Raw genomic sequence first — 13,098 nt, 5'->3', positions numbered from 1 at the left:
ACAGCACCACCTGGTGACTCTTCCATTACATTGTTAAATTCTGCTGGAAAGGTCTGGAAACATAAGCACCATATGAACAATCAAGTGTAGGAAAAATATTGGGCATTTCTTGGCTTGCATTTATCAGAAGAGTATAATTTAGAGGTTCTTGGCAAAATAAAAAATAAAATGTAGAAAGATGCATTATATAAAAAATTGGTATACAAATATATATAATATATCTAAATCTGAACCTAGTCCTTCACTTAAAAGTTATTTTCTGTTATTGAAACATCAGTAAAATCAACACACAGACTTTGTATTATTATAGACCAAAATATACAAGTCAAATTGAATAAAATGAAGTTTAGTGATTAAATAATATTGTAGACCAGAAAGCCAGGGACCTGAATACAGGTAATAAATTTAGTATGTTTCTGCAATGGTCCTGATGTTCTGAAGGTTTAAACAAATAAGCAGAAACAATCCTTCTAAGTTTTTTTCTACTACTTCATAAAGAAGCATAAATAAATAAATGAAGCGTTCAAAATACATTTTCCTTTTTTATTCTTTTGCCAGTAACCTTTCTGAGGCAGTAAGTTCTTTAAAGGTATATAATCTCAGGCAGGGGTAAGTAACCCCCAGCATGCATGCTGTGTGGCACACAAAGGCATTTTGATTAGCACGTGCACCTTGCGGTGGGTGGTAGGAAAGTAGCCAGGGCTACACTGCCACAACAAGGATTGGGCCCCTTGAAAACTCAGATTATGGTCCTAAAAAGTGATCATTTGGGAGTAAAAATTTCAACTGAATAAAGCCAATAACCAGCAGTATAAAGTGTATTAATTCAGAAGGTAACTTAGGCCTTTTTTGCAAAGATCTTTATGCAACAGCTTAAGAATATTGTTATTAATAAATGAAGATGATGCGTTAGAGCCAAGATTAGGTCACATTATATCTCTTATTTCCAATGGGAGTGGGCATGTGGCCCAGGCATGTTGAAGGACACTTGAGGCCAAGCTGGGTCAGAGCCTGGGCCAAGGTATGTCCGAGGATGCCTGAGACCAAGTCTGGGCCAGTGGCCGAGTGTGACCCAGCAATGGGGCCACGGGAGTTGGAAGTAATTTTTGGATGTCATTTGCAAGGCATAGGACACAGTAAAGGGAAGGTTGGAGCCGTGTATTCTATTCTTGGCATCAGGGCATAAAATGGGCAGCCTCCTGTCTACAAACAACTACTAAAATACAACAGAGGTGTGGCAGGCGAGTCAGGCAGGTGGACTGCCCTAGACAGGTGGGCGAGCTGACATTGTGACTAGCCCTGGGATAGCCCCCTGTCACAGTCACAAATATCTGGTTTGCAATGAGATGCTTGCCATTGCTGATGTGGGTTCTGGGATATCATAATTGAACCAGGACATATTGAGAGGATTGCCCAAAAAGGGAGGGAAATATTTTTTTAAGGTAAGTTCAAATTCATTTCTGGGTTAGCTCAGCCCCATTCCCAGCCTGGGAACATGTAGTGACTAGAAACATGTAGCACAGAAATCTATTTCAGGAACTACAAGTCTATTATTGTGCTGACTTTGTAATTTCTTTTCAGCGAACTGGAATACCAGAAAGCAAAGAATTAAGGTCCTTTCTAATAGGCCAAGAAAAAAAAAGTCAAATTCTGGAAACAGTCCTGAACTGGTAGAAATCTGAATTTATTACCTGAGAGCTATGGATGATTCTGTTTTGACTTAGAAAACAGAACTCAGATGCTTTTAACTATTTAGAATTGAGGCCTGAATACCAGAGCCACCAAAGGCAAAGATGAGTAAGGTAGCAGATTTAGGATGGTGCCATGAACCAACAACTCATAGCTTAATTTTTGAAGCAATTAATGTAAAAAAATCCTTAGACATCTGTAATGAGAACAGGGTGAGAGACAGTGTCGAAGGCCTTCCGAAAGTCCAGGAAGACTACGTCCACTGCTACCCCTGCATCTAAGGATTTGGTGACCCGGTCATAGAAGGCCACCAGGTTGGTCTGACAGGACCTGCCTCTGATGAACCCATGTTGATTGCCCCTAAGCATGACCTCCTCTGCTGGCCCCTCATGGACATGTGGCAGAATAATTCTCTCAAAAAACTTACCCAGGATCAAGGTAAAACTAACTGGCCTATAGTTTCCCGGGTCCTCCTTCCTCCCTTTTTTGAAGATGGGAACAGAACCACATTGGCCCTCTTCCAGTCCTCTGACACCACACCAGAGCACCACAAGTGCTCATAAAGCCATGCCAGGGGTCCCGCAATGACCTCAGCTAATTCCCTCAGCACTCTGGGGTGGAGATCGGCCGGACCAGCTGATTTAAATACATCCAGTCCTTCCAGAAGTTCCTTGACTAGATCCTCCCTGACCCTTGGCCTAGGTGCACCTCCCCTGGGGCCTGAGGGGGGCCCAGTGGGGGAGCTGATCCAGTCCCTGCTCAGGAAAATGGAGGCAAAGAAGTCGTTAAATAGGTTAGCTTTGTTGTCTGGTGTGACAACCAAATTTCCTAGCATGTCTTGCAGGGGACCCATGTTACCCGGTACCTTCTTTTTGTCCCCTATGTATTTAAAAAAGGACTTCTTGTTGTCCTTGATCTGGAAAGCTAGTCCCAGTTCCATCTCCACCTTGGCCTTCCTGATCGCCCCCCTGCATCCCCAAGCAACTGCAGTATAGTCCTCCCTCATGATGGCCCCTCCCTTCCATTGGGTGTACACCTCTCTTTTAGCTATTGATGATTATTTTCAGTTTGAGTCATAGTCTACCCATGTTTCATAAAGTTTTCTTTCTTTTCTGTAGCAGCTGTGTATCATTAGCCAATTGTCTCTATGAATATATATTTGCTGTCTGATGTAATGCAGTTAACCTGCAATGCATAGATCAAACTATAAGCAGACATAAGACAAAAAACGCCAACTGTATTTCCTTATTTAATTACTTCTATTTGTCAACACAGGGGTCACTGTACAAGTGCTTTCTACCGTTCCTGTAATGTTCAGCTACTGGGTAAGTCTATGCAAACAATTTTGTAATTCCTGGATATTATCACAAAAATCAAACAATGAGCCTCACACACCTGTAGGTTAGATAATTCAGCCATTCACCAGAGTAGTGGAGCAGAGCTACTCTGTGGTAAGGGAGAAGTGATTCTTCAATAAAAGAGGTAGGACACAACTGTTCCAGCATTGAAGGAAAAGCCAAATACCAGACCAAAGCTCCCGTTACAGGAGCTGGGCACATCAATCGGAAGAAAGAGACAGCAAGAGAAGCCAATTTACATGGAGCAACCAGAAGTAAGCCAAACACCATTACATAACATGAGTCCAGGACCTGAATGTAACATATAAAAAAAAATATGGAAGTTCTAATTCACTGATTTATAATTCCCTCATATTAATGGTTTTTTTATGAAAAAAATTTCAGAAATCACTGTGAGAAAATCCACCTGCTTGGGGCTCTCCTTCCCCCCTGCAGAGCCCTGGAGGATTCCCCAGGGAAGAATTTTGGTCTTCCTTTGATTCATACAGCAAAGAAGTAAAGCTAAAGAGCTGTTTGTCCTCTTCCTTGTCAAACCTATTTGGATTTAAATTACACAGAATTGTTTGTCCACCAGGTGAGGCCTGAGCAATCCCCCTCTAATTGGAATCAAATTGCCTAGCTGAAGTTTATAAATACACATTAATGAAACAGATAAATTTACATTCCCTTAAATACACAGTCAAACATGGGAAAATGTGTTGCCCCAAGCAGTTCTGAATCTGAATTTACAGTTCTTAAAAGCACAACTAGATTGAGAAAATAACTTTACAGGCATTTCAAATACATTGAACAAATAAAATATTATTTCTAAAAGATAAATTACAGCAACAATGATCTAGGTTCATTTCTCGCATTAACACCATCACCTTAGAGAGAATACAGTTACAACAGGGATGAATGATACTCCCTTCCTAGGAAAAACTTGCCAAATGATTTCTATGTGAGTATCTAGCTGACTGCAGAAATCAAACTGAGTGTTGATACATAAAACAATGCCGTTACAAATGCCCTGTCACAGGCCAGCTAGGCACTATGAGTATATCAATTTAGTTGCAGACTGACCGAGCACTGCAACTTCATTAGCCACTGGGCTTTTTGGTTCAGGATCGAGAAGGTGATGTTGGAAAGGAAAGAAATGACAAGGTTTACTTACAAAAAGGAATGAATTTTACTTATGACAACAAAAGATATAGTTTGCATATATAATAGTTAATAAAAAGGTTAAGCTAATAAGCAGACAACATAACAATACAGATTAAAATTGACAGTGATAATAAAACAGATAAAGAAATTAACCAAGAGTTCCCACTTGGTTAGTAACTTATCGATAGTCCCTCGGTTAGAAGATGCACGCCAAGTTGAATCAGTGAAGTCAGATGTCTCTGAACTGGGCTGCCCGAAGGATACCGGTGGAAGCCCCTCAGTCAGGATCTGGTCCTCGCTCTCACAGGGAGTAAGAGAGATCCATGGGGTACGGGACAGCAATGACCCTTCTGTTCCGTCCTTCCCCAGGGTCACTATGATGTGCATGTTCTTTTGTATTCTAATTATGCTAATTTTTAGTTATGTAGCCATTCATAATATTGCTTAGAGCTGTTATCCTATCGGGCTAAAAGATGTTAGAAATTATTATAATAAGTTACTGCCCAAGCTTGGGTTTATCCAATAAGCAAATTGCAACACAACATCTTCAGGTTTAAAATTAACATTACCCCGCCTAAATCCAGCCCCTTCAGAACTCTCTGACTATGCTTTTTTGAGATGTTCTTTCTTCAAATGTACTGGATAAGCTGGGCGGTTGAATCCAGTTTTTATCATCATCAAGGCTAAATTCTGAGCGAGAAAGAACTATTAGGTCAGCTAATTTCACAGCTAGAGCTTTGTCTTTGAGGCCTAGTCAGTCCCACAGACAGTTACAAGTTACATTTGCGGATTACAAAAATACAAGCTTCATATTAGACAAAAGTTTCAAATGCCTCCAAGACGCGCATATTTATTGCTTATTAACTTTTTTTGTTCTGGCCATCACAATGCCCTACATAAAGAAGTCCATAAATAAACTGAGTATCTCTAGTGTTTTTCTATCTCTCATATTTTGTCCTGAAATATGTTAGAAGTGGCTCTTTTAAAAGTCTTAGGAATAAGCATAATGTAGTTCTATATGGACATTATGGCTGCCCTAATAAAAATAGTGCTAGCACCTTTTAAATGTTACAAATCTTTCAAGCTTTCTCAGTCAATAGTTCAGGCTTCTGCTGTGTCCCATATTTCTACTGCCCCACAATCCATACTTTCATCTTCACAACTCCAGCAATATTATAGTAAAATTTCAAGTCTGTTAAAAGAAATCATCTCAGGCTGTGAAATTTGGATCTAGTTCCAAGGTATTTAAACTTGTCAGGACATCCATATCTGAGGATTTTGTCAGCCCATTTTAGAGAGGCCAGATGCAAAAACCAAATTTGGCCCCAAGCTTCTAACACAGTTGCTTTCTGCTTCCCCTCTTCTACCCTTTTTGCCCTCTCAGTCTATTAATTGCAATTATTCTACGCTGCCGAATGCAAAAGTGAGGATAGTTTACACAAACTTAGGCACAATCTGTTTATTGGTTAGAAAATAAATACAATTTCACTGTTTATGTCACTACTCAGTTTGGCCCAGAGATTTAGAAGGGAAGTAGTACATGTGCCTATGACGGGCACATGTTGGACCTCTCTGTATGATATCTGAGTGTGGTGCTGTACTTGTTTCTGGAGCTTTGTGGGGTTACTGATACACATTATTGCTTGAAATATGTCTTGGAAATGTCAACAAATAGGGACTTATTCTCCCTTGTTTTATACCCACCTTGATCATTTGAGGAAAATCAACTAACCTAAGCATGTAAGTATGTATACAGTATATAGGCAAACCCACACACACAGGGTGTAAAGCAGACCTAATAACTTATACTCATTCAGAATAACAAGCGGATAAGAAATAGCCTTGATTCAAGCTTTCTCCATGTGGGCTGTGACATTTTTCTTGGCAATAACTACTCACCTTCAGGTTTCTTCCAACATTTGCTGAAGTGATAAAACTTGAGAACTACATTTTCATTTGTTTCTCTTTCTAATATTGTTCCAGGCAAGACCTGAAGATACTTTAGATCTGTGCCAATTATTAAATAATGACTTAGCCACCACAGTAAAAAAGTACCCCAAGCGGTTTATTGGCCTTGGCACATTACCCATGCAAGCTCCAGACCTGGCTGTGAAGGAAATGTATCGGTGTGTGAATGAGCTTGGCTTTCCAGGGGTACAGATAGGATCCCATGTCAATGAATGGGACCTGAATGCACCAGAATTGTACAACGTCTATGCCGTGAGTAAATATGTCTATCTATATTCCAGGGGATTTTATGATTTGGAATTGTGAAGTAATTAAGATGCTGGGACAGGTTCAGCTACCAGTTATACCAGTCAATATCCAACGACTTCAACAGAGATCATCTCAATTTACACTAGTGTAACTGAGGGCAAACTGTTCCAGTAAGACTGCCTAGTGTAGCTGATGTTTTTCTGTGCAATAAAGATCATTAACTATCGATTCTCATTAAATAGCTCTAGCCACTGGAAAATACAATAAGAGTGCATCTACACACCATCCTGTGGTGATGTAATGATGCGTTATGTTGCCATACAGCATGCTACAGTGACTTAGTGAGCACATGGGTCTACACGTGATTGCCAGCTATGTCACGGTAATGGCACGTTCCCTGGTTATAGTGCACTACATAGCAGTGAAATCTAAGTATGCACGGTGCACACAGCACAGTAACCACCCATACTGTGCCATGCTTTAGTACTTGCTAAAGGAAATGCCATACTTTATTTTCCTAAAGGAAGTACTAAAGCATGGCAATGTGTAGACACGCCCTAAATGATGTGTTTACAAAAAAAGAAAATGTTACATTTTTCCAAAAGCAATGATGATACATGGGCATTGTTCATGGATCGCCAGATGAAGCCCTATTAATGTTAGTGTCTTCCATTTAGGACCCTAGTCAGTGCACCATATGTCCCGATCCCACCAGCCTGACTAATCCAGGAATAGAGACACATAGTTAGCCGTGTTAGTCTGAAGTCAAATAAAATAGATGACAAGGGAGATTTACACCTTATAAACAGTGGTGCTCAACCTTCTGCAATCCAGATGAGGGGCATAGGGCTGGTCTGCACCCCAGATTTGGCCTGTATGCCAGGATCAGACTCTGTGCTGCCTTTTCCAAGCCCACATGCATGGATTGGGCTCCCAACCCTCCACCACCCTGTCTGACCACCTGCATGCTAGGATCAAACCCTACTCAGCCCCCTAGCCCCAGGATCAGGTCCCAGTCCCACATGCCATCACTTCCCTGCCACCAACGTTTTGAACCCATAAGGAGCACCACAAGGTGGATGGCAATGCTGGGGGCCAGATCTGGCCCGCAGACCAGGGGGCGAGCACCTGTTATAGATTAAACAGAGTAGATATATATACATAGAAAAAACAGGCTTTCATGAGCTGAGGCTCACTTCATCAGATGCTGTGAAAGGACACTCACAAAGAGTATATAAGGAGGAGAGAGAAATTTGATTACAAAAGCCAGAAAATGGGGAGAGAGGGAAGAGTATGGCCAGTGCTGGGAGAGGTCGACAAGCAAGCAATAAACCCATGTGAACTAGGAGTCACAAGATTAATAGTCCTGTCCTTGGCATAGACCCCTGTAGAAAAGTCAGAACTGACTAAGGTACTTAAGAAAACATATGTGAAAGGATAAAAAAAAACTTGGGTGGACTTCACCATTCGGTGCACAGGACATGGGAGGGCACCATCTTTGAGCATGGCGACAGTTGTTCTTTGGTTACTGGTATCTCTTCTTCTAAGTATGGTACAAAGGTAATCTTGGTGTCTAACCCAGTGTTTTCAAGGTCAAACCATCTAATAAAGATGTTTCCAGTGTCATAGAGACAAAAGAAAGCAGGGTTTGCAATTCTCACAAGACAAATTATCTCAAGTTTACATACTAGTTGAAATCTAAATGCTGTATATAAAACTGGAATATCAATCTGGAATTAATAAGTACTATAACATACAACATGATATTAAATTAATGTGACTATTAAAAGATTTTTTATTTTAATGTTTTGGGGTGATTCACCACATCATCCATTAGACTACTTGCTTTTCCTTATACAGTTTTCACCACATTTGCAGTATTCAGTACAAGAAATGTCATTTTTTGGCACTTTGCATTTGCATCTTGCATGTTGCACCGTTACATGTCAGCAATAATTAATCAGGAACAGAAAGGAGACATTTGTCCAGAAAAAGAGTTCCACTCGGGTCTTTGTACCACCCAAAATCTTTCAGATTTAACATACTTCTGTAGCTGCTATCATCCAGGCTAAAGTATTCACATGCCACAAAGAAGCATCTCCTGAGATGTGCATTTTGAAAAGAGAAAGAACTGGAGGGAAGCTGTGAGATTGGTTTCCTTTTGTACAGTGCAAAATGAAGCTCATCAAATGTTTTGCAATGAAGTGATGGCTGTAGGACCTTAACAAGGTATTCTTCAGCCTGTTAACTACATCCTCAGAAAGCGTGTTACCTTCAGCAAAACCTAACACGAATTTCTCTGATGATGTATTCAATGCTTACAGTTTTGTTTCCACTTTGCTGGTGACATCAAGGTCTGGAACAGCCTGCCATCGGAGGTGTTTCAAGCACCTACATTGAACACCTTCAAGAGAAAATTGGATGCTTATCTTGCTGGGATCCTATGACCCCAGCTGACTTCCTGCTGTTTGGGCGGGGGGCTGGACTCGATGATCTTCCGAGGTCCCTTCCAGCCCTGATGCCTATGAAATCTATGAAATCTTTTAAATCTATCATAGCCTATGAGGATGCAAACCTTAATAAGAACACTGCACAAGGTTGGACCTAGTTTCTGTCCAAGCATGTGAAGAAGAACAAATCTGACTTTATCACGTAAGCCTACTTTAATCCCGAGTTCCAAAAGTCGTTTTTCAAACAGTTGAAACAGATATCAAAGAAGAATAAAAACATCTGCATCATTAGACTGCACTGTGACGTGTGAAACCAATTGAAACTGCATCAAATAAATGGATGACCAGCCGAGTAGCCGCTTCGTCTAGAGCAGCAGACGGCTGTTTGCATTCCTGAATTCCATCATCTGTGATCATTACGGCCTCCCTACTTTCACTTTCACCTGTCATAGTTCCACTTAACACTGTAGTATGGAAGCTACTCTCTCGTCCTTTTTCACAAAAGTATTGTTTGGCTGACAGTTGTAATAACTCTTAATTTGCTGAAGAAGGCCACAACTTCTCCATCTGAACAGGTAAAGGAGTGTCAAGATCCAGTTTTACAAACTCTTGGTATAATAGTCTTTCTCCTCACTTGTTCACCTTCTTTCAACGACTTCTCCCCAGAACTGTTAAACACAATGTCTATCCTCTGAATCAGTTGAAATTGGAGAGCTTTCCTCCACGTGGTACCAAAAAGTTCTTGAAAAGTTTTCATTTTTTCGATTTGGACTTGGCATACTTGGGACATAAAGTCTACAGTTATTATAGTTGTTTTGTTGCTGTTCTGATGGAAACTGTAATCAGATGGCTGGAGTTTCTTCTCAAACTCCCCTAAAAGAATTGAATCAGTTGGTTTAGTAAGAAGGCCACAATCATCAAATAACATGTTAGATGGCAGTAGATTGTACTTCACTATGTTCTTAACAGACTCTCCTCGATCCTTTGCTATGTGTAGGATTTTCTCAGCTGCAGAGTAGGATTTATTTTCCAATGCCGAAGTTGGTTTATGGTTTTTTACCTGCTTATCCCTATCAGAAACAAATCCTGGACATTTTACCTTCTTAATGGTAACTGAATCCTCTTTGTTTTCTGAAAGCTTCTTTGTTAATGAAACATTCATCTCTAAACTGCATATAAGCCTCCTTTGCACGTTCTCTAAATGAAAGTAGTCTTTCAGCTACCTCTCTTGGGACATGTTGCTTGCTTATGAAATTGTGAAGTTGCATCTGACTGAATGTGATATATGGGTTCCTTTTACCCTCCGTGAACTGGAACACACAGGAAACACGTGATGCATCAAGGCTGAAATCCAGGCAACTCATGGTGAATGGATGTCTCACAATACCTAGTTCTGTCAGACCGTTAATACTCAGAATGTATTGCTGATTGCAAGAATTTAATGATAAACAATTTCCCATTCATTAACATTTACTCGGATTTTAGGAAGGCTTTCGATATGGTATCCCATCCCATTCTCATAAATAAATTAAGAGGTTGTGACTTAAATGATTACACAGTCCGATGGGTGACAAACTGGCTTGGGGGGTCACACCCAGAGAGTGGTAGTAGATGGGTCAGTATCGACCTGGAAGGATGCAATTAGAGGGGTCCCACAGGGCTGGGTCCTTGGACCTGTACACTTCAATGTCTTCATCAGTGACTTGGATGTGGGTGTGAAGTGTACTCTGTCCAAGTTTGCAGATGATACTAAATTGTGGGGTAAGGTGCACACTCCAGATGGTAGGGAACGATTGCAAGCAGACTTGAACAGGTTGGAAAAGTGGGCAGAATACCATAGGATGCAGTTCAACAAGGACAAATGCTGCACCTAGGGCATAAAAATATCCAGCACACCTACTGGCTGGGAAGTGACACTCTCAGTAGCACAGAAGTGGAAAGGCATCTCAGAGTCATAGTGGACTCCAAGATGAACATGAGTCATCAGTGTGATGAAATCATCAGCAAAGCTAACTGCACTTTATCATGCATCAGCAGATGCATGACAAATAGATCGAAGGAGCATTAGGGAGACCATACATAGTTGGAGTACTGTGTCCAGTTCATAGATTTCATAGATTTCATAGACATTAGGGCTAGAAGGGACCTCGGGAGATCATCGAGTCCAGCCCCCTGCCCAAAGGGCAGGAAGTCAGCTGGGGTCATAGGATCCCAGAAAGATAAGCATCCAATTTTCTCTTGAAGGTGTTCAATGTAGGTGCTTGAACCACCTCCGCTGGCAGACTGTTCCACACCTTGGGGGCTCGGACAGTAAAAAAATTCTTCCTTATGTCCAGCCTGAAACAGTCTTGCAGGAGTTTGTGACCATTCGACCTCGTCATCCCTTGGGGCGCTCTGGTGAACAGACGTTCCCCCAGATCCTGGTGGTCACCCCTGATAAACTTATAGGTGGCCATCAGATCACCCCTGAGCCTGCACTTTTCCAGGCTAAAGAGTCCCATGGCTCTCAGCCTGTCATCGTAAGATCTGTTTTCCTGACCTCTGATTATGCACGTGGCTCTCCTCTGGACTCTCTCAAGCTTCTCCACATCCTTTTTCAATTGTGGAGCCCAAAACTGGATGCAGTACTCCAGCTGTGGCCTCACCAAGGCCGAGTACAAGGGGAGAATGACGTCCCGGGATTTGCTCGAGAAGCATCTATGGATGTACGCCAGCATTTTGGTCGCTTTACTAGCCGCAGCATCACATTGCAGGCTCGTGTTCATCTTGTGGTCAATGATGACCCCCAAGTCTCTTTCTTCTGTAGTGCTAACCAACATAGCACTGCCGAGCCTATAAGGGTGCTGCAGGTTTTTCCTCCCAAGGTGGAGAACCTTGCATTCATCGGTGTTAAACACCATAAGGTTCTCGTCTGCCCATTTGCTGAGCTTGTCCAGGTCAGCCTGGATCACCCGCCTATCTTCTGGCGTGGACGCTTTGCCCCAAAGTTTGGTGTCATTGGCAAACTTGGCCAGTCCACTCCTGACTCCAGTGTCCACATCGTTAATGAAGATGTTGAACACTATGGGTCCAAGGACAGAGCCTTGAGGGACCCCACTGGTCACAGGGCACCATGATGAGTGACTGCCATCAATCACAACCCTCTGGGTCCGACCACGAAGCCAATTTCCCAGCCAGCGGATCGTGGTGGAGCCAAGGCCACAACTGGGCAGTTTGGCCAAGAGGTGATCATGGGATACCAGATCAAAAGCTTTTTTGAAGTCAAGATATATGACATCAATCTCTTCTCCCTTGTCCAGGTGATAGGTCACCTGGTCATAGAAGGAAATGAGATTGTTCAAACAAGACCTACCCGCAACAAACCCATGCTGGCTATCCCTTAAGATGTTAGCCTGGGCCAGTCCCTCAAGGATGGCCTCCTTAATAAACTTTTCCAAGATCTTCCCCAGGATAGATGTCAGGCTAATGGGCCTGTAGTTAGCCGGATCCACTCTCCTCCCTTTCTTGAAGATCGGCACCACATTGGCCTTCTTCCAGTCTTCGGGCACTACACCAGAGCGCCAGGAGTTTTCAAAGATCCATGCCAGGGGCTGGGCTATGACACTCGCCAGCTCCTTGAGTACCCTGGGGTGCAGATTGTCAGGGCCAGCTGACTTGAAGGTATCCAGCTTCTCAAGGTGTTCCTTCACGAAGTCAGCATTTATGGAGGGTAGGGGATCCTCCTCACCCAGATTTCCCTGTCCCATAGCAGGCATGGGCATCCCATGTGACCGATGAAAGACTGATGCAAAGTACCTATTTAATAGGTTGGCTTTTTCCTGGGCGTCAGTTGCCAGTTGCCCCATCTGGTTTAGCAGGGGTCCAACGTTGCCCTTGTTTTTCCTCCGGCTCCCCACATATCTGAAAAAGGACTTTTTGTTGTCCTTGATGCTTGAAGCTAGTTGGAATTCAGTTGCAGCCTTGGCTTTCCTGGTTTGCTCCCTGCAGGACCGGACCAGTGCAGAATAATCCTCCTTGGAGGTGAATCCCATCCTCCATCCTTTGTAGGCTTTCCTTTTAAGCCACAGGAGGTCCGCTAGGTCCCTGGAGAGCCAGGGCGGCTGCTGTGCCTTCTTGCTGCCTTTCCTCCATGTTGGAATAGATTTAGCTTGTGCATTGAGGATCGCTTCCCTGAGGAGCAACCACTCTTCTTGAACTCCCATCACCCTGGGGTCATGGTCCCTGAGGGCCTGACTGACTAG

General features: G+C 42.5%; 1 protein-coding gene across 2 annotated transcripts in view; it reads left to right on the top strand.

Annotated features, from left to right (window-relative positions):
* The window catches only part of ACMSD (aminocarboxymuconate semialdehyde decarboxylase), a 72,161-nt gene that overhangs the window by 22,505 nt on the left and 36,558 nt on the right, over positions 1-13,098 (top strand). For both annotated transcript variants that reach the window (XM_090045874.1, XM_090045876.1), the window contains exons 4-5: positions 2,965-3,014; positions 6,174-6,410. In XM_090045874.1, the coding sequence (XP_089902000.1) occupies positions 2,965-3,014; positions 6,174-6,410 (287 nt within the window). The remainder of the gene's footprint in view (positions 1-2,964; positions 3,015-6,173; positions 6,411-13,098) is intronic.

Source organism: Crocodylus siamensis, chromosome 4 (assembly GCF_052110815.1).
Source record: "Crocodylus siamensis isolate JL-2025a chromosome 4, ASM5211081v1, whole genome shotgun sequence".
Taxonomy (NCBI): Eukaryota; Metazoa; Chordata; order Crocodylia; family Crocodylidae; genus Crocodylus; species Crocodylus siamensis.
Note: the sequence above shows the minus strand (reverse complement) of the source record. Positions and strands in the feature narration are given on the sequence as shown.